At 45.5% G+C, this 25,672-nt stretch overlaps 1 protein-coding gene across 3 annotated transcripts; it reads left to right on the plus strand.

The window, feature by feature from the left end:
* Window positions 1–292: 292 nt before the first annotated feature.
* Window positions 293–25,648, plus strand: LOC120825630 (uncharacterized). Of its 3 annotated transcripts, none has more exons than XM_040187345.2 (65): window positions 293–432; window positions 3,285–3,382; window positions 3,950–3,968; window positions 4,126–4,162; window positions 4,846–4,968; window positions 5,201–5,400; window positions 5,490–5,593; window positions 5,681–5,793; window positions 5,910–6,176; window positions 6,451–6,525; window positions 6,665–6,906; window positions 7,750–7,840; window positions 7,962–8,105; window positions 8,255–8,457; window positions 8,543–8,634; window positions 8,992–9,110; window positions 9,204–9,380; window positions 9,473–9,504; window positions 10,194–10,291; window positions 10,433–10,455; window positions 10,560–10,581; window positions 10,684–10,711; window positions 10,813–10,891; window positions 11,217–11,363; window positions 11,498–11,712; window positions 11,971–12,071; window positions 12,169–12,287; window positions 12,389–12,556; window positions 12,642–12,673; window positions 12,760–12,857; window positions 13,349–13,371; window positions 13,476–13,497; window positions 13,605–13,632; window positions 13,736–13,799; window positions 14,478–14,618; window positions 14,720–14,931; window positions 15,037–15,140; window positions 15,310–15,428; window positions 15,539–15,694; window positions 16,021–16,235; window positions 16,398–16,483; window positions 17,163–17,299; window positions 17,386–17,511; window positions 17,961–18,151; window positions 18,228–18,316; window positions 18,456–18,583; window positions 18,693–18,820; window positions 19,029–19,146; window positions 19,377–19,595; window positions 19,697–19,867; window positions 20,017–20,166; window positions 20,255–20,319; window positions 20,416–20,545; window positions 20,653–20,738; window positions 20,834–20,963; window positions 21,670–21,860; window positions 22,006–22,096; window positions 22,198–22,327; window positions 22,411–22,601; window positions 22,908–23,060; window positions 23,149–23,285; window positions 23,638–23,777; window positions 23,880–23,974; window positions 24,247–24,766; window positions 25,172–25,648. In XM_040187345.2, exons 2-65 carry the CDS (start codon window positions 3,331–3,333, stop codon window positions 25,252–25,254), a joined length of 7,989 nt encoding a protein of 2,662 aa, XP_040043279.2. In that variant the 5' UTR covers window positions 293–432; window positions 3,285–3,330; the 3' UTR covers window positions 25,255–25,648. The 3 variants fall into 3 exon arrangements, with proteins under 3 accessions (XP_040043279.2, XP_077935704.1, XP_040043281.2); XM_078079578.1 differs by having other exon boundaries at window positions 24,247–24,754; window positions 25,169–25,648; XM_040187347.2 differs by having other exon boundaries at window positions 336–432; window positions 3,226–3,382.
* Window positions 25,649–25,672: the final 24 nt, after the last annotated feature.

Below are 25,672 nucleotides of genomic sequence, written 5' to 3' on the forward strand. Positions count from 1 at the left end.
TATATATATATATATATATATATATACGAGTCTGAATATATATATATATATATATATATATATATATATATATATATATATATATATATATATATATATATATATATATATATATATTCAGACTCGTTCAGATAATGCACTCAAAATGTTATTTATATTATTATATATATATATATGTACTTCCTACTTTGTGACTTTGTTTCTCTTTTCAAGTTATTTTTCTCTCTGGCACTTCCGCACAGAAGAGCGCACGTGCACGCGCAGTTACACAAACGGACCAATAGCAGCGAGGCGCGTCCAGCCCACATGTGCAGCGACACCGGCGATGTCATCGTCACCAGCAAAACACACCTTGCAGCAGCAGCGCAGTCGTGTCTCAGGTGTCAAGAAGTGAGAGAACGAGTTCTGCCTGCAGCTGCAACCGAGAATTAGGTAAGAAGTCTGGCTCTGATTTTGTTTTGTAACTTAAAAGGATCCTAAGTCTTTAAATCGTATCGTCATGGGGGTTAAGGATGTTAATTCTATGTAGCGCTGGATGAATCCAGGTTTGCGGTTAAGCGGGTGAACACTTCAGGTGCCATCACCTGGTCCTTTTTGTGCGTCTGGCAACAACAGGCTGTTTGGGGATGTGAGCTGTGGGAATAATAAATACTTCCTCAGCAAAAAGGAGTGTGGGAGAGCTCGAACCTATAAGTCTAAAAGGTGACTTTAACATGTAGAGTAATACATGCTGACGGAATTATTTAAGATTGTATTATTTCATTCATGAGAAAAATTAAGAAAGTTAAGAAAAAATAATTTTATTAAGTAAAAGTAGTCAATCACAACTGTAAAAAATGTTCCTTTACCAGCAAAAGTCCTGAAAGTACAATAGTAAATGTAACTAAAATATGTAAGTAAAAGTATCTTTTATATGAAATGCTTTCAGGGTAATATATTATTACACTTGTGATTAAATACATTAGTATCACTGCTGCTTTTTATTTTGTCAACTCTACAGGATCATAATCAGTAAAATCCGTTGCAAAGTAACTATAATTATCAAATGAATCGTTATGTAGTTGGTTAAAAAGGTGAAGTAGTATGAAACGGAAATATTCAAAGTACCTCAATCTCTGCTTCCCGATTGATGTGACCTGACATTCCAAGTGATGTCACCTCTACCTTTACATCGGGGGGGAGGGAATGGAAATAAGTCTGATGCAGTTTTGTACTTTGAGTGAAAGTGAGCAACATCCTGTAAAGTTGACGGTTATTGACGAAAATAATTATCTATTTTGTTTTACATCGTTCAAATACAAAAAAACTAAAAGGAAAATGGGAGAAAGTGTGTTTGTGTGTGCGTGTGTGTGTGTGTATATACTTGTTCGTTAGTGCACTTTATGCTTAATATTTTTCTTTTTAACTTTTTTAATATTTAAAGTTTTTAACTTTATTCCCTTGTTTTATACTAACCCATAGCCTTATTCTACTAACCCATTGCATTAGCGTTTCATTTTACTTTATTTTATTACTTGTGCACTGCTGTCTTGTCTGTCTACTGTCGCGCACTAACCGCCAAGACAAATTCCTTGTATGTTTGACATATTTTGGTTTCCTGATTCCTGATTCCTGATTAACCAGCCTTATTGCACTTTCACACCACTTTTTCTAAGCTGTGGGTTTGGAAACTGTGGCTATACAACAATATTTGTCTTTCACCTGCCAAAGAAACAGATGTGTGATCAAGGGGAATGATCTTGAACAAACACCTCAACGATTCATGGGTGTGTGTTGCAATGAATGACTTTGAGGAAGGAATCAGTGGGTGAAGGTTTTATGAGGAAGGGACTCACGGGTGCGTCACGCTTCTCATTGAGTTCCTTTTTCCACACACACGACTTGGTCGAAGGTTTGGATTCGGCTGGTTGACGTCAAGGTGAAGCCTCCAGGACATTAATCCAAAATCGTCCTGAAAATGTGACTGTGTGTGTGTGTGTGTGTGTGTGTGTGTGTGCGCGCACTTATATTAATATGTTGCTGTTACAGTCACAAGACTCCTCTCATTTAGGATCAAGAAACCAGATTACATTTTTTATATTAACATTAAACCAAACAACTGTGAGTAATTCCCCCCCTCACACACACACACACACACACACACACACACACCTCTATGGAGCCTTTTATTTGAATAACTTTTTGGGTTTATAGGCCTTAAAAATGCTCTCCTCAAACCTACTCTCGAGCAGCAGTCGGCGGCTCTTATCATAGCTGTGATTAGTCTGCTGTACGTTACCTGCATGAGACCAAACAGTAAAAGACAAAGGCGAGGACCCGCCGGGGAGGACAACAGAGAGACAAAGCGAGCCGACAAGGAGGGCAAACATTGATTCGTATTACACAAGCAGCACGTAAGCACTCGCCACGGTGCATTACTCTCTGTCCGTGCAGGCTCCTAAAAAAAACACTTCCATCCGCCCGTTGGACCGCTTAGTGGCGTTTAAACACGCTAACGTGTTGGAGTGGGGTCTAAATAGACGAATGCTGGCAAAGCAGTTCACCATAACACGCTCATGTTGTGTGTCCGGCCCGGTCCGCTGCCCGCTGAGTGTGTAGCAGCGGGTTTGTTACTGTTGAGACTCGGTTTTGACTACCTGGCAGGGATTGAAAGTCAATGCAAAGTCAATGCAAAGTCATCCTGACTGGCAAATAAAACACGTTTTTATGTTTGTTGCCGTGTTACCGTGAGGCTGCTGGGGGTTTTGGAGGGTTTATGGAATTAAGGGTTGGAGGCATTAGTAACGAATACGTCGTGCTTTGTACAGGTGACGTTTTACAGATGTTCTTTTGATGTCGTTCATTGATTGGACGTGAAAGGTGTAGAGTTTCTGCGTTCTTTCCACTGTTTCTTTTGTGTCTCCCTCTAACACGGAGATAAAGCAATGGTCTCGCTGCCGCTCCCTGATTCCTGTCTGCCACCAAACACGCAGGCTTCACTTCCACACGATGAATCCAACATGCAAAGCATCTGGACAACAATTGTCAATGGATGAAAACGTCTCAGTGGATCTGTGTGTTTTTTGAACATACAATAATCCTTGGGATTCAAAAAAAGAAAAAAAAAAAGTGGCCAGACTCTTTAACAAAAAACGACGTGACGTGAATCTCGTAATGCCGCACTCGCCGTCGTCAAACCGCGGCGGTGGACCGCTGCTCATTTTGTTTTTCTGGTCCGCCCTGCAGCGTCAGAGTGCTCGTTGGTGGCTCACTGTGTCGACCGCTTTCTCTCATTACCTCCCCAGTGGATCCCAACACGGAGGCCTCTCCTCCCATGAGACTCGCCACATTATGACATCCAGCTATCTGTATCTACTGCTTTACTTACTGGGAAGCTGCTTAGGTAAGAGAAGATTTTGTGCCTTCTTTTAACGTATGAGTGTCGAGATCTATTGTCAAGAAAGGTCCTTCAGGGTGTAAAGTATTCCCTTATTGAGCTGTAGGTTCCGTTCTTTTTTACTGGACTTGTGGATATTACCAAACCTACACGTCAAAGGGAGCCTCGTTGTTTAAAGGATAAAGTTGATCTCATTCGGTATTTATTCATACAAAGGCCATCGAGCAATGTAAATCCACGTGGTGTTGGTCGGCCTCTCAGAACCTCCTGAGCCCGTTCTTTATATGAGCTTAAACTATCAGAATCAGCAGCCATTCATTGCCGCATATGTTACACAGAGGGATTTAACTGGATGATCTGGTGCAATATAAGAATAAAATAAGGTCAAATAGGATAAACATATATAAGCGTAACAATGTAATCAGATAAGTAGATTAGGTTCGAAAATGAACGACAGATGTAAAGCATTAGGAACTATATCAGAATAAAACGAAACGCCTCATGATAGAATAACCTGTTTAAGCACCTTTAAAGTGTGTGGGCTCTAACAATGAACTTTTTGTTCTTCTGCAGGGCCATCAGTCGCACAAAGGTGAGGTCAGAAAAGGAAAAATGCGAACACAAACACTGTTATTATTACAAAACCAGTGGCAGATTAAATATTTCCCCTTGTAAGGACCTCACCCTGTTGTAATTGTTCATTTATCTTTTGTCACTTAACCGCGCCTCCGCCTTTTGGAAATCTACAGGAATGAAACCTGTTCTGCAAAAGAAACATGTGGTCAGGTGAGTGATGATAACAATTTATACAGCGCAAACAAATAATAAGACAACAAGGAGAGTCACACCGGAAACAAGATCTGCATTCCTCTTATTATATTGGTTGATCTTCAAAAATCCTCGAAGTTTAAGATGTAAACGTCATGTTCTGATTTTAATCTGTCCAACTTTGGACGCGTTCTAATGTTTGCGGATGAGATTCAGTGAGGGTGTGGCGGGAAAATTCTCAGAAATAGAAGGAAGCAGCTGTAAAGGACCTCAGTCGAGGGCGGTTCCATGTGAGAATACAAAAAAAAAGGACTATTTTAAAATCGTGACCTCGTGCTCTCCTCGTAGGGCCCACTGAGGGAATACGAGGCCGCGGCATTCTACATTAACCTGCCGTAGCGCCTATACAGACAATGTGTAATTAATACCACTGAGAAAGAGTGTGAGGTTTTGAGGGCTTTAGAAAGTGTGTGCGGGGGCGTTGAATGGATCACAGGTGTATCATTAATTCCATCTCGGGGTGTGGAATCCAGGCAGGAATCTGTGGTGGTGAAACATTTAGGAAATTCTTTTGTCAAATCACAGCCAATGGTCAGCCATGAAACCACGATGTCACGACGTCGAGGCTCCTGGTTTCCTCCTCGGCAGCTTTTCAAGTCTGTTTTTTTTTCTTTTTTTTTTTTCCCCTACCTCGTTCAAAGGGCCAGGAGCCGACCTCTCGCTTCCTGCAGTGCGTGGGACTGCCGTCGAGCGACGCGGGCGCGGACCACGCGAGGCGGCTGAAAGGAATGCTGGCGGGGGCGATGGACGTGTACAGCTTCATGGTATGGCTTAAGACTAGCAGCGTGAAAACGGATTGTTCCTCACTGACACACAACGGAAGGAATGCAGTTAAAAAGTCACCGCAGTTCCGGGTTTCCGTGGTCGTGCTGTTTATGTTTTCACTCCAGGTCCGGTGTCTGGGGGTCGCCTGCAGCGTCTGTCAAGTGTTTCTTACTTTTCTGAACTCACCTCCCACTAAAACGAGATTCTCCTCTCCTCCATCGCCACAACCAGAGGTCCAGCACGAGGGGAGTGCCCCTCCTCAGCCTGCAGGGAGAGCTGGCTTTAAACCCCGCAGCAGACCCCCTCCAGAACGAAGCCCTGGTCCAGATGTGGCTCCAGGTCAAGATCAAACCGCTGCTGAAATCCGTCTCCAGGCACTTCCTGTCCTGCCTCAGCACCAAGAACTTCAGCTGCGCCACCTACCAGACCGTGTAGGTTTTTAGTCTGTCGGCACGCGCGCTTCCCGTGACCTTCGTGACGGCGACTCACCCCAGCTCCCCCCCCCCCCCTCTCCCTGCAGGGTGAAGGAGCTCAGCCTCCATTACTCCGAGATGGATCCGGTCAGACAAAAGTGGATCTACTCATTCTTCATGTACCCCTTCCTGTCCGGGGACGGAGTAGCTGGTAGAGTTTAACTTAACACGTTCAGATCTTCCGATTTGTCAACATGCAGAATTGCTTTACATCTCGCGTGTGCCGTGTGCCGTGAAGGTTGTGTGAGCCCACAGCAGAGCGGCGAGGAGTGGCTGATGAAGAATTTCGGCGCCTTCAGAGCCGAGGCCCGGATGAAGGACTTCACAACGCTCAACCTGGTCTTCAGCGGGGTGAGTTCAGTTGATGTTGTTGTCCTTGCAGGATGAGGACACCAGTCGACCTCACGCTGCCGCTTCTGCTTCCTCATCTTAAACCCCTGCTCTCCTCACCTAACTCCTGCCTGTAGCTGGAGGTTCTCAGCCTGCTGTCGCCGGCGCAGAAGGCGGAGCTGCTGCTCAGGCCGGAGGTCAGCGGTTTAGACAACGGCTCCCTGAGCCTGGTCTTCCACAGCCTGCTAGCAGGGGGCCCTCCTCCCACCGCCGGCCCCGGCCAGAACTGGACGAATCCCAGCGAGGGGCACAACTTGACCGGCCCTGGAAACCACACGACTAACCTTCCAAAACCCACATATAACCCCCCGCCACCACCGTCCCCACTGAACAAACTCAGACAGGTATTATATTCTGGATACTCGGTGCTACGTCACCCTTCAGGGGAGTGAATCGAAAACGATTATTGGTTTTATTCAAATCTTTCAAGGGTTCAGTCATGTTGGGACAGTCACACAGGATATCAGTTTTTAAAATTATTATTATTTAATGCTACTTGAACTAATATTCTCATAACAGCAATGGATTAAATGCCCATTTGACTGTATTTAGGTAAATGTTTAACGGGAAATCTCTGTTTTGGTAAAGAATATGTAATAATTCTCTTTCCTCACTCAGATTCTAAGCGGCGTCATGGCGGCTTCCAGACCCATTGGGAGCTTCGTTCGTGACTTTGTGTCCTTCACTCGAGAGGTACACACACACACACACACACACACACACACACACACACACACACACAGAGGCTACAGAATTCAAGCAGAATTCATGCAGATGGACGCGCACACACCCGGCGAATGAAATAACTCCCAACCTGCTGTGTTTCCTCCAGAGGAAAGCGTCAGACATTAAAGGCACCACTCTGACCCAGTTCCTGTTCAACTGGACTCTGGCCGAGCTGGCCAACGCGTACCGGCCGCCAAGCGCATCCGCGGTTCCGGAGATGCCGCAGATGGACTTCGCCAATGTGGAGGACTGGTACCAGCACGTCGTGGTGCCGGTGTTACGGAGGTTCCTGCAGAGCGACGCCGCCCTGATGCATGAAAACATCACGCTGGCCTTCCACGAGTTGTTGTGAGTCGAGCTGTTGTTCTTTCACGAATTGTGATTGTTTGGTGTTTCGTAATGAATTGTTAGCAACATATGTGACATTGAAAAATACAAATTATGAGGGCTGTCAATAGATTTTGAGCTTCATTAATCTCGATTAAAGGCGATCAATGAATATTGTTGTTACAATGTTGTTTTTAATGAATGTTTGTTTTTAAAGACGTGTATTTTAGACACTGTTGTTTAATCGCTTATGTTATTTTAAACACAAAACTACACACATTTGATCATCTTGGAGGCAGAATATGTTGAATTAGCACTTTGCTCCCAACTAGTACAACATTCAGTATTTGAAGTGCGCACAATTTCCCCACCTCGTTTTTTTAGACACACAGCGGTGGTCCTCTGCAGACTGTGTGCCGCGCAGGGGAACGTTAGATGTTGCGATGGAAGTAGCATAGCAGCTAGCTTAGCATACCGGCGCTTTAAGTGGTCCGTTTGCCACTCACCCTGCTTCTGGTGGAGGAATTCCTCTGCACAGTTCTCAGCTGTGTGTCGCGTTTCTGTCTGTTTTATCTCCGATGCAAAACACCGCATCGCTCTACCGTCTTGCTTTCTGCGATGTAACTAGCGGCCGTTTTGTTTTCGCGGTCGACTTCAAGTTTACTTCCAGTCTAATACCGGAAATAATTAATTGTTGGATTAATCTCGGTCACATTAATCGCATAGATTAACGCGTTCATGTTGACAGCCCTACAAATTATATATATATACACACATGCAGCAGCACCCGGTCGACGTGTCGCGTTGTCAGATGGTGCGTCGTAGTCTTTTAAATGTATGTTTGTGTCCCGGTTGTGTGTGCAGCTACCTGGACCACGACACCACGGCCATGGAGAATGACACCTCTGAAATCCAGGACGTCTGCAGCATCACTCTCAATAAGAGCCAATGCGGGGTGAGGGACCTCTGACTGCGATGAATCACTGTCAGGATGTTTAGATTGCGTTTGTCGTTTCCTCGTGAAGACTGATCTCGAGGAGCGCCTTGTTCTTTCCCGGCTTTTTTTGTCTCACCAGCTGACCGACGCCGTGGCAAACGTGGCCAACGTGTTGCACTGCGCCGCCGACAGCAACCTGACGATGTCCGAGGAGACGGTCGTGAGATTGATCGAGGAGCTGACGCAGCGTCTGAATTCACTGATGCAGGAGTTGCTCACATCGGTGAGGCTGAAGTGCTTTTTTAGTAAAAATAGTCAAATAAAATAAAAATATTGAATAATCTTAGTTTCTCAGGGGATCATAATGGAAGCACATAATGGGTTTCCCATTTTAAACTGCTTCTCAAAACCATCGACCTCATCCTCCCGTAGGACCTGAGCGCGGTGGTGTCCGACGTCAAGCAGCTCTTCAGCCAGGCGGAAGCCCCGTCTCTGAACCGGGAACACCTGGACGACCCGAGCTTCATCGCGCTCTGGTTCAAGGTCAAAGTGGTGCCTCTGGGTCCTATCGTACCTATGGAAGTCCTGTCCTGCCTCAGCGCCAAGAACTTCTCCTGCCCAGCTTTCCAAACCCTGTGAGTGTGAACAGATGAGACACACACACTCACACACACACACAGTACAATGTCATTTATTAATTTTTTTTCTCAATCTGTGCAGTGTGGCAGCATTCAGCGAGAACGACAACTATGCGTACACTGACATCTATCTGTATTTCATCTATCCGTTCCTGTTGAATAGCAACACAACTGGTAAGTAAAACTTTAGCGGATGAAATCACCTTACAAAAAGTTGCAAAAATAACAGAGAGGCTAATGAACAACTTACTACGTAAAGTAAGCAACATTCTGCTACACGTAAAAGTCCGGCATGTTACTTTAGGGAAGTATTTAATCTACAACTATGACACTGTTTTTAAACTTTTACTACACTATGTTTGTTACATTGTTACTTTGAAAGTAAAGATTTGACACACAATGAATGAGGTATCATGAAATGGAAATATATTTATTTAGGTCCCCATCAAAGAAGTGCAGTTCTTAAGTAAATGTTGTTAGTTGTAAATTGGTAATAAATGTATAATAATCTAATAATCCACTATGCATCAGATCCTCGGTGTGTCATGTCGGCTAATAACAGCGCCGAATGGCTGACGAAGAACTTCGGTGCCTATTTGAAAATGGCCTCCGTCGCTGACTTCTACAAGCTCAACCCAAACTTCTCTGGAGTAAGTCCGTAAAAAAACACCCATCTTCTTCTCAAAAAAACCCCACCGAAGCCTCCGTCGTTAATCCCTTCCGCCCTGCTGCCTTCTGTCCAGCTGGACGTTCTCCCCCTCTTGACTCCGAGGCAGCTGGCAGAGATGCTGGTGTTGCCCCTTCCTACTCCACCCGAGAGAGACGTGGTTATCAACGGAGTATTTGACTTCTTGCTGGAGTCCCCTGAGAGGGAGAAGCTTGTGGAGGTCGGGTACTACCTGCAATATTTCCTCCCGCAGGTAACGGCTTTGCAAGGATACGTGACCTTAAAGCTTTTGGAAAGATCTTTAAACCGTAGCAGATGATTAATTGTACGATTTTCGTTTGTCAGGAAAAACCACCGTGCAACGTGTACGAACACATGTGAGTACTTTCTGATGTTTTTTTAACTCAACACTGTGTTGGAGGTGGATTCCAGCTAGATTGTATTTCAGCGTTGTCTTCAGATTATCCCAGTAATAGTAAATAGGTACTCAAGTAGTGTGCTTTGGCACTTATATGAGTTTCTTGGATTTCCAATTATTATATTTTTATATTATATAAGAGTCTTCTCCACCACATCTGAGAGCTCAATATGTACTTACTCCACTATGTCTAATCATGATTGCACAAGTGCAAATACAACCAAATGAAATCAATAAATCCATTCTAAGCAAGCGTCACAATTGGTTACCAATGTTCGTTAAGTTTGCGAAACACACTATTAAAAAAAAAGAATTTATTATTATAATCATATTAGGATCATCTTTTATGTGTGTTCGCCTGTCTCCTGTCAGGCTGGTTGGAATACTTTACACTGGGCGGTGTGTAAATGTTTGTACGCTGGAAACAATGGAGTTGAATGAATAAAACAGTAAATCATCATTCTAAATAAGTGAATGTTTGAAAAGGAGTAGGCAGAAGTAAACACTCATACAGTACGGCAATTGACGTATACACATAAGCAATCATCTTAGTGTATGTAAACACAATATGCAAATATTTAGCCGTCAATTGGTGGCGTCTCTCTAAATTCTTTCTCCTGTAACGTTTTTCTTTCTTTTGTGCGTCAGCTTCGAGCGACTGTACGGAGCCATTCCACTCGTGCCACGAGACATCGAACCCGACATCTGGACTTTCATAGGAAAGCTGATGAGCGTGGCGCCAGATGGTCAGTCTCTTTCTCACGTACACATGGAAGAACCTATTCAGGATGAAACATAACGGCACCATTCATATGAGTTCTTTTCAAGTGTTGTCATGTGCCCACTGTAGTTGACTGCATATTATTCTATTGTTTTGATTCGGACAGAGTGTGTTCCAGCAAACTTAATGGTGAGAATTTTTTCAAATATTTTAAGTGAATCTCATTCATTTGTATGTTTTGGTTTCATGTTTAAATTGTCATACATGAAACGTATTAACTTTGTCCTTCACAGTGCCCAGACATCCCCTACAACGGTAAGAGCTCTTTGAGATGTAAAGTCTCATTTTATTACGCGTCACGTTACTCTAAATCCCTCCAGTGCAAAAAATCTGACTTTTTTCTCTCTCCGCTGACAGGCACTATCGTCTGCGAAGGAGTCAACAGGTATCCCGTTTGTTAGGACATCTGTCCAAAATGACAAACAACGGTCTCATTAGCTGTGTATTTGACCTTCTTTTCCCCCTATTTTTTATATGCATTCACAGCTCTGAGCTGCTCTCTTATATGAACCCATCTATGGAAGTTAACTGCAGTTACACCTTGGAAACATATGCATGTTCACAGGTGACTATGGTTTAAAGAGCTTCAGTCAGATCGTATATAATGTGTGTTATAGTCATGTGTGTCATGTGTGTATCCTGTATAAATGTTATATACAATAACAGTCAGCATAGAAAAAAAATGATGTTCTGTTATAAGCAGCAGTAAAGTACAGAATAATACCTACTTGAATAGTGTACACCAGAAGAATTAGATGCATAATGTAGCACAATGCAATATGAACTATAAAGTAAAATATAAATTAAAATGTTTTGATAACCTACATAACAATGGTCAGTGTATAAATACGAAAGCATTGAAATGACCATTCGCCATGTCTCACATACAGCTGGGAAACTTCACAGCCAATCAGATGGTGTCTCTTCTGAAGTGTAATCTGCCGGGAAACAGCCAGAACTCCAGAGTTCTGTGGAAGTCGCTGCTGACCAAGCTGTCCTTCGTTTTGGACCCGGCGCTGGACATCTTGGCCGACCAGGTCAGTATCTTTTTGTGTGAACATCCCTGAGAATCGATGAAAACGTCAACGGGCCCAACAAGTGTATCAGTTTTGAAACAGATTGAGGGAGGGCGGCTACAGTTGTGCATTAATTCAAATTATCCGTCGCCCAGTCCACGACGGCAGTGGTCGGTTCATCGGCGTCCGCGGTTCTGGACGTGATTGGAGATATCAGAGTGGCGTTTCTGACGGACGAACAGCTGATGAACAGCAGCGTCGTCGACAAGTGGTTCTCCAAACGTCTGAGCGCGTTCCTGCCTTTTGCATCCGGAAGATTTCTCCACTGTCTGACCAGGAGGAACCTGAGCTGTCATTCATACCAGCAAATGTAAGCGATTTCTCCTCAAACTCACAGAGCCACTGCCGGTTAGTTTATTTTATTCTAAAGAGGGCCGTAGCTTAGGATGTAAAGGGCCAATGTACAGCCCGACTTATTCAGTTAGAACGAGGTCTCTCGTCTGGTTTCTCTTTTACGTTTGCCCCATTGATGATGAGGAACAGAGTTGTATTTCCCTTTTTTATCTCTTGCTTAAGCAATGAAAATCTACATAAATACGTTTCATTCTGTCTTTGATCTTATTGTCAGACTGCAAGAATTTATCCACCGATTTGACAACCTGGCTTATTGGCAACAAAGAGTGGTCCTCGAGGATTTCATCCTCCGCTTCCTGTCGCAGCCGCACTCAGGTACTCGCCGCACGATCCAAACGAACGCAGCGCTGTGGCTCTAATGAAATATCTTCAGATGCCGGATGTCTTTTTTAATCCCAACGACGTGCTCCAGGTCCGGGCTGTGTGTCTGCATCCAACAACAGCGCGGAGTGGGTGGTGAAGAACCTGGGTCCGTTTTTAAGTCTCTTGGACTTCAGAACGCTGCTTGAACTCAGCCCAGAATTGAACTTTGTAAGATTCAATTTCTGCTGATATGGAGAATTCAGAAAAACTTTACCTGATTGTTTTCAAAAGAAGTCAACTTTTTGTTTCGTCCCCTCCCCCACCTGCAGCTGGAGGTCGTACAATTCCTGACTCCCGTGCAGGCTGCACATCTGGTGTCCCTTCTTCCTGATTCTCCAGAGAAAGACATCATCATAAACAAGATCTTTGATCGCCTGACTGGGTCTCCCAATAAAATTTCTATTTTCCTGTTGGACCTTTATACATCCCTGTACCAGGTATAAAAAAGATCTCTATTTATTCACTATTTACACTCTGCACTGCTTGTTGAAGGTAATAATCGTTGTTTTTGGTATTTTGAAGGCAAACCTCTCCTGTTCATCGTACAAAACATTGTAAGTTCACTCATATTGATCAATTATTATTAAATAATTATATTGACATAAAGCTGTGAAGTGAATCCCACATGTTGCTGTTTCAGGCTGGACAGACTGGACATGCTCACGCCAATCGTTCCTCTGAGTACAGTGTCATTAATCATCCAAACTAAGATAGTGTTGTCTTACCAAATGCCAACAGGTAAGCAGCTTAGTCTGTACAATATTATTAACATTTCAAACAATCCACAAACAAGACCTTAATTTCAAGGAGCTTTAAAGTTTGAAAAACCATCAACATGTGTTCAAACTCAAGATTGATCCATTTTGCTCACTATTTAATACGCATGGAATACTTTGCACATGTCTTGGATTATTTTACACATATTTATCCAACATTTAACTTAACTAACAGATATTTACCTCAGGAGTTGGTTGTGACCAAATATAGAGCACAAAGGGAGGGACTGTTAACTTTCATCATTCAACAAACCAACTTAAAAATACATAACATGTCAGTGTTGCGTTCACTTGTTAAAATAAATAAAAAAGAATCAAGCTGTAGTTTGTTGAATATTTAAAATGAAGTGGGTTGTTTTGCTGTAATACAAATTTACCTTTTGACATTAGCATTTCCATATTTAATTCACAATCTTTACCATCAACAAATTTTCATTTACACCTTTCTCACAGGTTGCATCATAAACAGCGGAAAGGTAATTCATTATGAATTTATTTGAATTATCTATTGTTAGTGTTTTGTAATTTGTTTTGTGGTAAAACCATGACTCATAACCATGTTAATCCTTTTTTCCTCAAGTGCAACGTGACCATGACAAACGGTAAGTTCTCACTGCTTCAACCTTTATTACATTATCCAGCACTGAGTGGGTGAATGTCAATAATCACTGTGAATGATTTAAATGATTTTTTCTTTTTTTTTCAACAGAAAGGGACATTTGTGTTGGAGTGAACAGGTGGGATTTAAAACCTCTTTATTTGTCATGCTTGAGCTTTCTGTGTTCATATCGTCAATATATTATTTTGGATTCTTTTTTTATTTTATTTTTTAAACCACAGCACAACGCTGCAGATGAACGGACGTTTCTGTGACTTCTCTGTTGAGGAACTCGCCTGTGCGTCGGTAGGACAACAAAACAAACTAACCACATTTACTCATTTTCTTTATTTAAGTAGAATTTTGAGGTACTTGTACTTCACTTGAGTATTTCCATTTTGTGATGATTTAACACCTCTTCTCCACTATGTCTCGGAAATATAAATGTGTTCTTTTTTACTCCACTACATTTATTTGATGCTTGTACTGATACTGGTTACTTCTACACATAAATCACATGATGCAGTGTTTTACTGCTCATCCACCAAGTAAAATACAAGGTATCTATAATTCCTCCATGGTGACAAACTGCAAGGGTTGGAAAAAATACTTCTTCCAAGTACCACGGTGTAGAAAAACCCTTTTAACAAGTCCTGTAGCCTGAAGTAAAGTACCAAATTAAAATATAAAAACCTAGAATTAAAGTATTCATTATACATACTTTATACTAATTTGCTGTTGCATCTATAATAGTACATCATCATCAATATCATCATGGTTTGATGGCTGATTGTTGTTTTTTATTTTGAATTTGTAAAAAATTACTTTTAATTAGCATAACTATCTTAAAATAAATAAAAGTACCTGAAAATGACATTCATGTGCAGCACTTGAGTGATTAGTTACTGAAAACTGTGCTATAATCAATGGCGCTGAACCTCCTTCAGCATTCAGCTGTGTTCGTTCTGCTCATCCGTCACACAGCTGGCAGCGTTGACCCCACAAGACCTGGCGGCCATCTTGGTTTGCAATCGCTCCTCCGGCGGCTCCGGACCCGCCTGGAAGCTCCTCCTCTCCAAGGCCTCACGCGTGCTGGACGCGGCTCTGGACCTTCTGACCAACGCGGTACGAATCAACACTCGTCCTCAATTCACCCGTTTCCTGATCACAACTACACAGTCAATGTTTATTATTTCTTCCCTGTACTATTGTTGTTGTTGTTGTAGACTCTGGACCCCAGGAATCCTGCGCTTTCAATGGTTCTGGACGTCATACGAGAAATTCGATTGGACGTGTCTGCGCCGGGCAGCCTCAACGACGCCGCCTTCATCCAGCTGTGGTTCCAAATCCGCCTTCGAGAGTTCCTCCCCGCCGCTTCCGCCGACTTCTTCTCGTGTCTCACCACCGAGGGGCTGAACTGCACCGGCTACCAGCACCTGTGAGCAGCACCTTCGACCGGTCCCGATCCGACCTCGGCGCGGGTCCGAATCCCTCTGCGTCTTCCCGCTCCGCACTGACAACACGACCCCTCGTTTCGTTTCAGGGTGCGGGTATTGAGCGACTTGCGGCCACACATGACACTCACCGAGCAGATTTCTGTGTACACGCACTTCATGAAGGCTTTCCTGAGCAGGAACGACACCTCGGGTGAGTTCACGCCTTGTTTTATAAAAAGGTTTAAATCCGCCCCGCATGTCGTGATCAATCGATGAATCAAACGCTTTGACAAAGTGGAATTAATTCTGTGGCTGTTTAAACACACTGTATGAAATTCTTTCCGCTGGTCTCCATTTGTCTGCGATGTCCGTGGTTTCAGACTCCAGCTGCAGCGCACACATTAACAGCAGCGGAGAATGGCTGCAGAGGAACTTGGGCGGCTTCTCCTTCCTCGCGTCCTTCCACGACCTGCGGATGCTCTATCCCAACTTTTCACCGGTACTTCCTGTTTCATCCCTCGGTATCATGCTCTCTTATTTGTTTTGCGTTTGCTTTTTTTTCCGTTGTAACCGTTTAACCTTTTCACTGGTGTCTTTGTCGGCGTGCAGCTGACGGCTTTACCGCTGCTGACGGCCAGGCAGCTGGCAGAGGTGTCCGCCACGCCTGGCCTGCTCACTTCCGCCGAAGACGTTGCCGTGGTGACGAAGCACATCCCCGACGGATCCCTGCCGGCCTTCTTCGATGACTTCTCCTCTGCTATCGCGGTGAGCGCGGGGAATACTTCTGTCTGCTTAGCAGGATTGCCACGTGCCCGGATGGAAGTAAAACACTGAGCGAGTAAATCCAGCAAACGGGTCAAAGTTTAAGATGCAATGAAGAAGTAGTACTTGTCAGGACATCTGCGCTATAAGTAAAGTGTTGTAAGAGGAACTTCGGCTACATTTCTCTGAATAGAGACTAAAAATGATGTGATAACTTGCAACAAATAAAACCTTTTTATTTTGCCCAAAAATGAAAAAAAGAACATTTAATATTGAACACTTCAGCCTTCAGCAAAGTACGACAAAACACCTTTTTTCTTTCCCTGCAGGGTCATGAGAGCGATTTGCCGTTGGCCGTCAGGTCGGCCTTCTTGCAGGTCGTGTTCGATCGTGCCAACCTCTCTGACCCGTCCACCGGGGACGCCGATGTGTCGCTGTGGCTCCACAGCCGACTGCGCCCCCTGCTGGTCGGCCTGCCGCCGCAGCACGTCGCCCCATTCTTCAGAATACTAGCGGGGAGAAACTGCATCATCGAGCAGCAGGGGTAAGTTCACAAGATCATCACTTCTCAACACCTGAGCGTTGAACACAGATGATGTTTGGTCTTAAAAAAGTGTAAAGTTTTACCTGCTAGATTCCAATCAAATGTCAATGTGGTCATACAGTACAAGGAAAAATCCTTGACCTATTTTATCACTTTTTTCAGAGTTGAGGTTTTGAATTCAACAATCCCATCTCTCAGCGAAGACACGCAGAAAGAAATCTACAACAACATCGTTCAGACTCTCAAAGGTAAAAGAACTGAAAGGAAAGTAACATGTTTGCAGTGCGTGACTTCTTGTTTTGTTTGCATGCGCACGAGCTTGCTATTGAATCCTGCCAGTGGTTTCACACTGAATGTTGAAAGGTGTCTTTGCAAGAGTTTCAACGAAACATACTCTCGGTTTTGGGAAGAAACGGTAAATGTAAAGAGAAGTTTACCTAGAAAAACACTTCACACGGCACCAGCATGTATGTGGCAATTTCCCCTCTCAAATACTTCCTCTCGTCCAAGTAGTGGAGGCTTCATCAGTGCTACATTGTATCATTAACTTAGTATATATGCGTGTGTATATATATATATATATATATATATATATTTAATATAAATATATATATATATATATTTAATATAAATATATATATATATATATATATATATATAATATAAATATATATATATATAAATATATATATATATATTTAATATAAATATATATATAAATATACATATATATTTATATTTATATATATATATATAAATATACATATATATTTATATTTATACATGTGTATATATATATATTTATATAAATATATATATATTATACTCAGTGGAGACTGTTCATGTAAAGATGTTTGCAATGTTAACTGCTTAATCTTAGCTCATCTTTGATCTCATCTCCTGTGTGTTTGAACTCTCTCCTCGTAGGACCGACGCCCCTCAACTGCTACGGCAACAACTACAACCTCAGCTTCTACAGCTTCCTGGAGCGGTCCTTCATGGGCTTCCAGTTCCCCAACCTGACCACCTTCCTGTCCCTCATGCCTCGGGACAGGATGCATCAGGTCGGTGTCACAGACGCAGCGTGGTGCGGTGGCAGCGGGGCTGAGACGATCACTTATTGATTAGTATTTTATTGATCATCCTCTAGCTGCTGAACTCCATCCCTCCGTCGGGTCTCGGAGATTTCCTGCGCCGCCCCGACGTCGTCGACAATGACGCGGAGCTCTGCGTGATCTACGGCAACTACATCCAGACCCCGATGTTCCTGGATAGCGTGTGTACCGCACACACACACACACACACACACACACACACACACACACACACACACACACACACACACACACACACACACACACACACACACACACACACACACACACACACACACACACACACACACACACACATTGTCAATGACGTGGTAACAAAGATTCAAAGAATTTTTATTGTCATTTACACACTGTTTACACCCTATGTATTGAAATTCTTTTACTTGCCTTTCCGGAAAGCCGACCAATTTTAAAATAAAAATAAGAATACAATATTTACATAAATGTACATGAAATAAAAAATAAAAAATGAGGTATGGATAAGGCAGCAATGAGGTGACGAGGAAAAGTGCAAAACTGAGCAGGTTGTAAAAGAAAAAATGAAATGAAATGTGTGCAATATAAATTAATTTAATTGAAGTTTTAATGTCACTGTGTACATTCACTACAGGAGTCTCTCCCGGAGTCGGTGCGGCGGCCCACGCTGCCTTGCGTCTGGCCCGTGGCGCTGGCCAGCTCCGAGAGGTCGGAGGTCAACGCCTGGTTTGACCGACGTCTCCACAACTACCTGGTCTTCCTCACCAAGGGTCTGATCAGCCCCAACAGCACGCACAACGCCTCCTGCCTGGCCTTCCAAAAGCTGTACGAGTGGCTCGCACAAAACTTTTGACTTTTTTTAATGTTTTGCTGTTTTTAAATGGTGATTTGTGTTTTTCAGGGTTTCGGTTCTGGGTGAATACAACTACACTGGCGCAGACTTTGAGAGGAGACAGGTGTTCGACAGCATCAGGGCCTACCTCGCCTCAGGTCATTCCCCATAAAACCAGAGATTAAATCGTTCAACGCATAAGGCCTTGTGCTACCCTTGTTTTTTATGTATTCTTTGTCTCTCCGGCTTCCCTCCAGTGAAATCCTCCGTGTAAATATTTGTAACGTGTCGTTGTAGCTTCGGCGCCGAGATGTTACAACCCGAGCAACCCGGACCTGAACTCCACGGCCTGGTTCGCCGAGTACATCGGCCCCTTCATGGCTTTCCTCACGCTGGAGGACCTGCAGACGTTCGGGTCGGCCGAGGTCAGCTTTTGTTCACCGGGACTGGAATTAAGTTTAGATGGAACGGTGATGCTTTTACCCTCCGTAACCCTCGCCCTGCGTTTATAAAGCATCTGCGTCCTTTCTGCAGGTTATGCAGGTGTTCACAGTGAACCCTCTGAACATCGCCTTGCTCAACCACAGTTCTTTACCTCTCAACCTCACCAACTACTACGTGGAGCTCGTTTATCAACAGGACAGCAACTTCAACCCGCTGCTGTGAGTGTAAACGGCACAAAAAAAAGAGAAACATGGCGGCTGTAAATGACCCAAACTTTCTAAAAAGAAAAGAATGGTTGCAAGTAGACTGTTTGCTTGGGGGGGGGGGTCTCTTGGGTCTCCCCCCAAGGGGCCCATTGTTGCTTAATCCGCCCGTGCTGAAGGGTGCAATCGGTGTGTGAACCAATTCCTCCCGATCTCTCGGCAGACTTCCCCTGGTGTGTCGCTGCGTCGCTCCCGGCCCGGCGTTCAGCCAGCTGAGCGCAGGGGACAGCATGATGGTCCTGCGCAACCTGACCGCCGTCTGTGCGTCCGTGGACCCGCAGGTGATGAACACGCACGCATGTTGGCTGTGAAGCGTACAGACAGGCGGCGATATTCAAAGAAGATAGCCGGAGAGAAACCACGTGAATGTTTTGAGGGATAGTGTCCTTTTCGCTATAATAATTTGGTTTATTTGGGTTTATTATTGCAGCTATCGTTCAGAAATGTACTTTAGAGGACGTCCTGCGTTATAGATTTGTATGAAACAGGCCTTTACACTTTTCCGTTGTAGGTTTCTGCGGCTTTGGCGGGCAACTTCGGCAACAACGTCGACGCCAGCACCATTTCCTCCCTCGGCACGCAATGCACCGGCCTGTCCACCGGGCAGATCAAGACGATAGATCCTCAGCAGCTGTTGATCGCCATCAGCACTCTGAGCGGCGTGCCGGGCTGGAACCAGGGGCAGGCCAGGGCCATCCTCCAGTCTCTGATGTCCTCAGGGGCCTTCCAGGTAGCTTGCTGCTCGTCTTATTCGGTTCAGATTCAGTTTTGTCAGGGAGCACAGCTGTCAGAGCGAAGCCGCTTCATCCTCCTCCCCCTCCATCCCGACAGATCAACGGCACGGCGTCGCTGCTCGCGCTGGGCTCTCTCATCGTGGGCGTACCGGCCGGAGCGATCCGCAACGTCAAAGGCTCAGCGCTGCTCGGCGCGTCCAAAAACCCCTCGTTCCTGCAGCACATGGCGTCCGCTCCTCAGATCCTCCAGCAGGTCTTTGTCTATCAGGTATGACGGCTCTTTTGTTTGTTTCGAGAGTCCCGCGTTTTCCCCCTCGCGGAAGAAGGAAGAAAAGGGGAGAAACGTCACAGATCCGTCCAGCGGAGACACGTTCAGACCTCGTGACCTCTTAACTCGCCTCCCTCTTCCCGATCCAGATCGTATCGGAGGACAGAAACGCCGATGTGATCATCCAGAACGTTCCAGACGAAATGGCCACAGAGATCCCTCGTGCTCTGCTGCTGGGCCTCTCAAACAGCGGCGGCGTGATCGAGAAGCTCAACCAGAAGAAGTGGAAACGCCAGCAGGTGGGGGGGGGGGGTTAAATTGCTGAAACGCACACACTGGAAACACCTGCTGCAGATCCGCGATAAGCCCGATATTATTCCGTCTCAGGTGGAGTTGTTCTTTGATGTGATCGCTGTGGAATCCGCGACCACAGTGCTGGGGAGCCCAAACAAGTGAGTTCTGGAGCGCCAAGTACTGAATAAAGAACGGCCCCCACAGGTGGATCTTAAGATGTAGATAACAAACACTGTGTGTGTGTGTGTGTGTAGTTTGTCGTCCTCTCTGCTGCAAGGGTTCACGTGCACCGGAGTGAGGAGTGTTCAGGTGGTGCAGATCAAGAAGCTCATCAAAGCCTGTCGCAGGAGAGGCAAGAACAAGGTCGCTCTGGTGGAGACTCAGGTGAGACCACGCGTGTGTCCCGATGAAGGCTTCAAATCCTTGTTGGGTCTAAATATTCAACGCGTGCCACAGATGCATAGTGAATTTAGAACCCTTCTCACCAACAGCTGACCTGCATGTACAACTACATCAAAGACGACTCGGATGCCACGCTCTTCGACCTCTATCCGCCCGACGTGCTGCTCTACTATAAGTGAGTTTGGTAAAAAACAAAGAAAGGATTCGTTTTAAGAACGTCAGCGCGGGAGCGTTTTTCGTTATTTGGAATCTCTCCGTGTGGCTCCACAGCTACTCGCTGGTGCCGGAGGCCAGCTGCAGGTCCTACTTTGAACAGCTGGCCGACGCGGACTTCTCCGTCTTCTCCTCCACCCTCGGCTTCATGGCGACCACCTTGTTCGAGAACGCGCGGAGCTGCCTGGTGAGTCCGCCCACAAGCACAACCGCGGAACAGCTGGTTAATCACATTTTACAGTGTTTTTTTTTTTTTCCATCCAGCAATCACATTAACTGAACTGATTTTTTAAATGTGTAAGTGTCTCATGGAAAAGAAACCAATGGGTCAAACAGCTGGATGCGGCCTTCGGTACCACGAGCATGAAACTCAAAACAAAACGGGGAAAAAACACAGGAAGTTGTGGCGTTTGAAACTTTTCACTATTTCTAAAACGATGACAGAGGCCTTTGTTCACTTCATGTTGAAGCAACGTGTCAAATTCTGAGGAATAGAGTTTATTTGAAAAAACGGTCATTGTTTCCAGAACCGAGGTAGCACTTGGATAAGCAGAACCCAAACCCGGGTTTAAACCCGTCTGGATACCAATGGCCTGTAGAGGCGACATTAGACCTTCGATCCAACTTAAAAACGGGTTAACTGATGATTAAACCAGGCAATCAACGACTAAACTAAACTCACCAAGCGGTCGGACGCTTTCATGACCAGTGGGTTAAAACAAGGCTTTTCATTGTAGGTGTAAAAGAGGCCTTGAGCTGCCAGAACCTTCTCAACGTTGTGCATTCAGCTGCAGACACAGAGAGACTTTATGAGACATTATCCTGTTAAATTGATTTGAATTCAGACGCCAAATATTTCTGTTAATATATATCTGTAATTTGCATTTTCTAAGGGCATAACAAACACGAGTTTGACTGAGGACAACGTATCGGTGTTGGGAAACATGTGCTGCACTGTCAACGGGTCCTACATCGAGAACTCTCACCCGTCCATCTTGGATAAGCTCGCCAGTTGTCCGGACCTCTCCGCGGGTCAGGTGGCCGCGGCTGAAGCTCTGCTCCAGAGCGGGAAAACGCAGTACGGGTACGTTTAGCGAGACGTTCTTTTAAAACGAGAAAACCTTCTTAGTAACCTTAAATGATCCCATGTTTCTTTTCCGAAATACAAAAAAAAAGAAGAAAATAGTGACCATTTAAGGTAAAAACACGGGTGTTTGTTTACGCTTCAGGGCTCCGTCCAAGTGGAGCGAACAGACTCTGAAGGACCTCGGGATGTTACCGCTCTACCTGACTTCCACCTTCTACGATAACTTTGACAAAGTGAGTGAACGCGCCCGCGGAGGCGAGGCGTCGAGCCGCTCGCTCGCCGGTGGGAGGGGGACGCTGACGTTTCTGTTTTGGGGTTTCGTCCCCGCGAGCAGAAAACGAAGCGGAGGTTCCTGAGGTACTTCCTGGAGGTGCTCGGGAGCAACGGAGTGGGCCGACAGAAGAGGAGGAGTCTGAAGAAAGAACTGAGGCAGTCGATCAAAAACAAATCGAAGCGCTCGATCGGTGAGTGCCTCTCTCTCTCCGTCCGTCTGCTGGTTTTCCTCCTCACGGACGTCCTGTTCTAACCGCTGTGTGACCTGCTCCAGTGAACGGGTGCACCGTAGGAACCATCACCCAGGTGACCATCAGCGATGAGACGTTCCCCTTCGACTACGACGACATAACTCAGTTCAACTGCTGCCTCAGCGCATCCGTCGTCAGGGACAACCTGGATGCCATCGTCGCAAAGGTGGACCAGGAGGAGTACCTCAGCGTCGTTCTCGGCAAGCTGCGAGAGGTACAGGACGTGTTTGTAACCGAGCGATAAAACCCGTGAACATAGAGCGGAGTAATACATCTATTTCTCATAGATTTCTATACAACCAGAAGGCCATTTAAACTTTTTTTAAAGCTGGATCGAGTCTGGCCAGCAAGATCCCGATGCATAAATGGATTTTAACACCTGTGAACACATAAAATGTAGAACAAGGCCCTCAGTTGGTCAGGGCTCTTTTTTTGATCTTAAAGTTCTACTTAAAAAAACACAAAAAACACAAAAAAATGAAATCCAATAAACTGATCCCTCTGCTTGTCACTTTGTCAGATTTACCCCATCGTCCCCGAAGACCAGGTCCTGCTCTTAGGCCCCGCCTCCCGCCTGGCAACTGTTGCCGACGTCCTCACGTGGAACATCACCCAGATCGACACCCTCTCCGCTTTGATGAACCCGTCCGACGGGCAGTGGGACCCGATCCTGGTGAGCGAACGCGTGAAGCGGGAAGACCTGCCGCTCGCGTGCGCCTGTGGGCCGTGATGGTTAATCGATGTGTCCTCCGGTCGTGCAGGCCAAGGCCGTCATCTCCAGGTACCTGAGTCGGCCGGGGAACGCGCTGGGCACCGACGAGCTGAACGCCATCGGAGGAGCCAACCTGTGCTCCCTGGACGCCGACGTTTTGAAGAACATTTCCCAACAGAGCATCAGGTGAGGAGCCCAAACGGCGGCCGATGGCCGTTCATGTAACGGAGCCACGTGGTTTGTTTTTATGGTGGAGGTTCGGTCAGGGTTCCAGTATGTACTATAATAAAAAGGTCCTCGGATCAATAACTATCAAATAACAAATTTAAACTTTACTCCAAACCAAAAATAAATGGTCTAACAAGATTTGGAAATTTAAGTCCAATTTTCAAGTTTCCAAGTTTTCCAAGTTTTTGCCACAATCGGAGCTTTCGTCAGCGACGTCTCCGCTCTCGTGACCTCCTGCGACCACCGAGGTTTCCAGCGACCAGGCCGCACCTCGTCTCTCACCCTGTGTGTGCGTCCGTCTCTCCCGCAGAGACGCCGGCGCCCTGACGTTGTCCAACTGCACCTCGGAGAAAAAGCGAGTACTGTTCGCCATCGCCGAGCAAGCGTTTGCGGCAAACACCCGCTCGGTTGTCTCCCCTCCCACTTTCCAGCTCACACAACCATTCATCGGTACGCAAACACACACACACACACACACACACACACACACATCCGTGCTGCATTCAGATAATCTTCATTTGATAACAGCTGATTTGTTTTCTGGACCTGCAGGAGGCGCCGACTTAGCATACGTCCAACGTTTGGCAACATCCGGCACAAACATGGACATGAGCGCCTTGACCAGTCTGGATAGCAACGTTGTGCTGGTCAGTGCCGTGCGCGTGTGTGTGTGTGTGTGTGTGTGTGTGTTTATGTCATTTTTTTCGACAAGATTGAACACACTCCCGTTCGTAAAGATCTATAATTATTACTGCCGCTTTAATGTGAGTGAAGGTTCTTACTCACGTCTGCTTTTGGTAAAAAATGGTGCTTCTTCTGGTCCTTCACAGCTGGTTTACCTTTTTACACAAAAACATAAAACCGAAACAGTTGTGTGTTCATTTGCCAACGAATATAAAATGTCTCTTCCTTCCCCTAGAACCTGACGGTTAGCGAGGTCAGAGGTCTGCTCGGCACCAACTTGCCCACTTTGAAGCTGTATGAAGACCAGCCGCTGGTGAAGAGCTGGATCGTCAGGCAGCTCCAGTCAGAGCTCAACACGTTGGGAATCGGGCTTGTGGGAGGCAGGGCTGACACCACCAACACCGCCATCACCGCCATCACCGCCAACAGCACCATCACCGCCAACAGCACCAACAGCCCCATCACCACCAACAGCACCAACAGCACCATCACCGCCAACAGCACCAACAGCCCCATCACCACCAACAGCACCAACAGCACCAACAGCACCAACAGCACCATCACCACCAACAGCACCAACAGCACCATCACCACCAACAGCACCAACAGCACCAACAGCACCAACAGCACCATCACCACCAACAGCACCAACAGCACCATCACCACCAACAGCACCAACACCGTCGCCCCCACAAACAAACCCGTGACCGCCACCACCACTACCACCACCACCACCACCACCACCACCACCACAGGTGAGCTCTGAAGAGGTTTACCTACGGTTGTACCTCCATGTCGGCCACGTGGATCTTCAACTGGTCCGAATGCCGACTCGTCACTGGGACCCGTCGGCTTCGGCTTCAGCCGTTCAGCGTCGTATTGTGTTCAGCCGGCGAGTCCACGTTGATCCGCGCAGCACCAGGGGACCCATGAACAGCCTTGTGTTTGTAGGTGTGAAGCTGACAAATTTTGGGGAAATTTGCAATGCTGTAAGTTGTTGAGGAACCCCTGCTCCCCCTCGTGAGTGGTCATCAGCTCCTCAATGTAAAACAGACAGTACAAGACTTTTTGAGAAAGTGTTGAGTTTCGAGCCAGAGATCTTTGATCCATCGCTACATTTTTACTGATGTGTAAAGCGAGTTTGTGTGTTTGTGTTTCAGGGAACAACGGGGTCAACGTCCGAGCAGACGCTGGCTTCTCCTTCCTCCTTCTCCTCTCGCTGCTCGTCGCCTCCTTTGTGTGAAGGAACACGTGGTGGATTCTTGTTCCTGATCAATATGTATCCAGGAAGTGAAGAAGACATTTTAATTTTTTGTATTTCACATCTAGCCACGATGATGCAATAACATGTAAATACTGAAATTATCCACTAGTTGATTCCGCTGGAGCGGCATAATATATTTACTTCATTTAGTTGTTTTTCCTTGGTTGTTTTAATTATTAATGGTAATGGTGAAATGGACTATCGATTTTGAAAATTGCGCCGCCTTTGTGAAGTCCTATGTTGCCTAAAGCTGTGTGATCTTAATAATAATAAATGCATATTGTAAATTGCTGCACAATCAAAACGCACTTACTAAGTCGCAGTATAATAACATTCAAATACAATTCTAATCATAAATGAATACAAAACATAAGTCTGGTGTAAGCACTTTTTCATG

Source organism: Gasterosteus aculeatus, chromosome 9 (assembly GCF_964276395.1).
Source record: "Gasterosteus aculeatus chromosome 9, fGasAcu3.hap1.1, whole genome shotgun sequence".
NCBI classification, from domain to species: domain Eukaryota; kingdom Metazoa; phylum Chordata; class Actinopteri; order Perciformes; family Gasterosteidae; genus Gasterosteus; species Gasterosteus aculeatus.

Excerpts from the sequence above, each read along its gene's own strand:
- LOC120825630 (XM_040187345.2), top strand. The coding sequence starts at position 3,331 with ATGACATCCAGCTATCTGTATCTACTGCTTTACTTACTGGGAAGCTGC. Across the intron at positions 19,596-19,696 it reads TGTCCTCAGGGGCCTTCCAG|ATCAACGGCACGGCGTCGCT; the intron begins GTAGCTTGCTGC and ends CCATCCCGACAG. Across the intron at positions 23,778-23,879 it reads GCTCACACAACCATTCATCG|GAGGCGCCGACTTAGCATAC; the intron begins GTACGCAAACAC and ends CTGGACCTGCAG.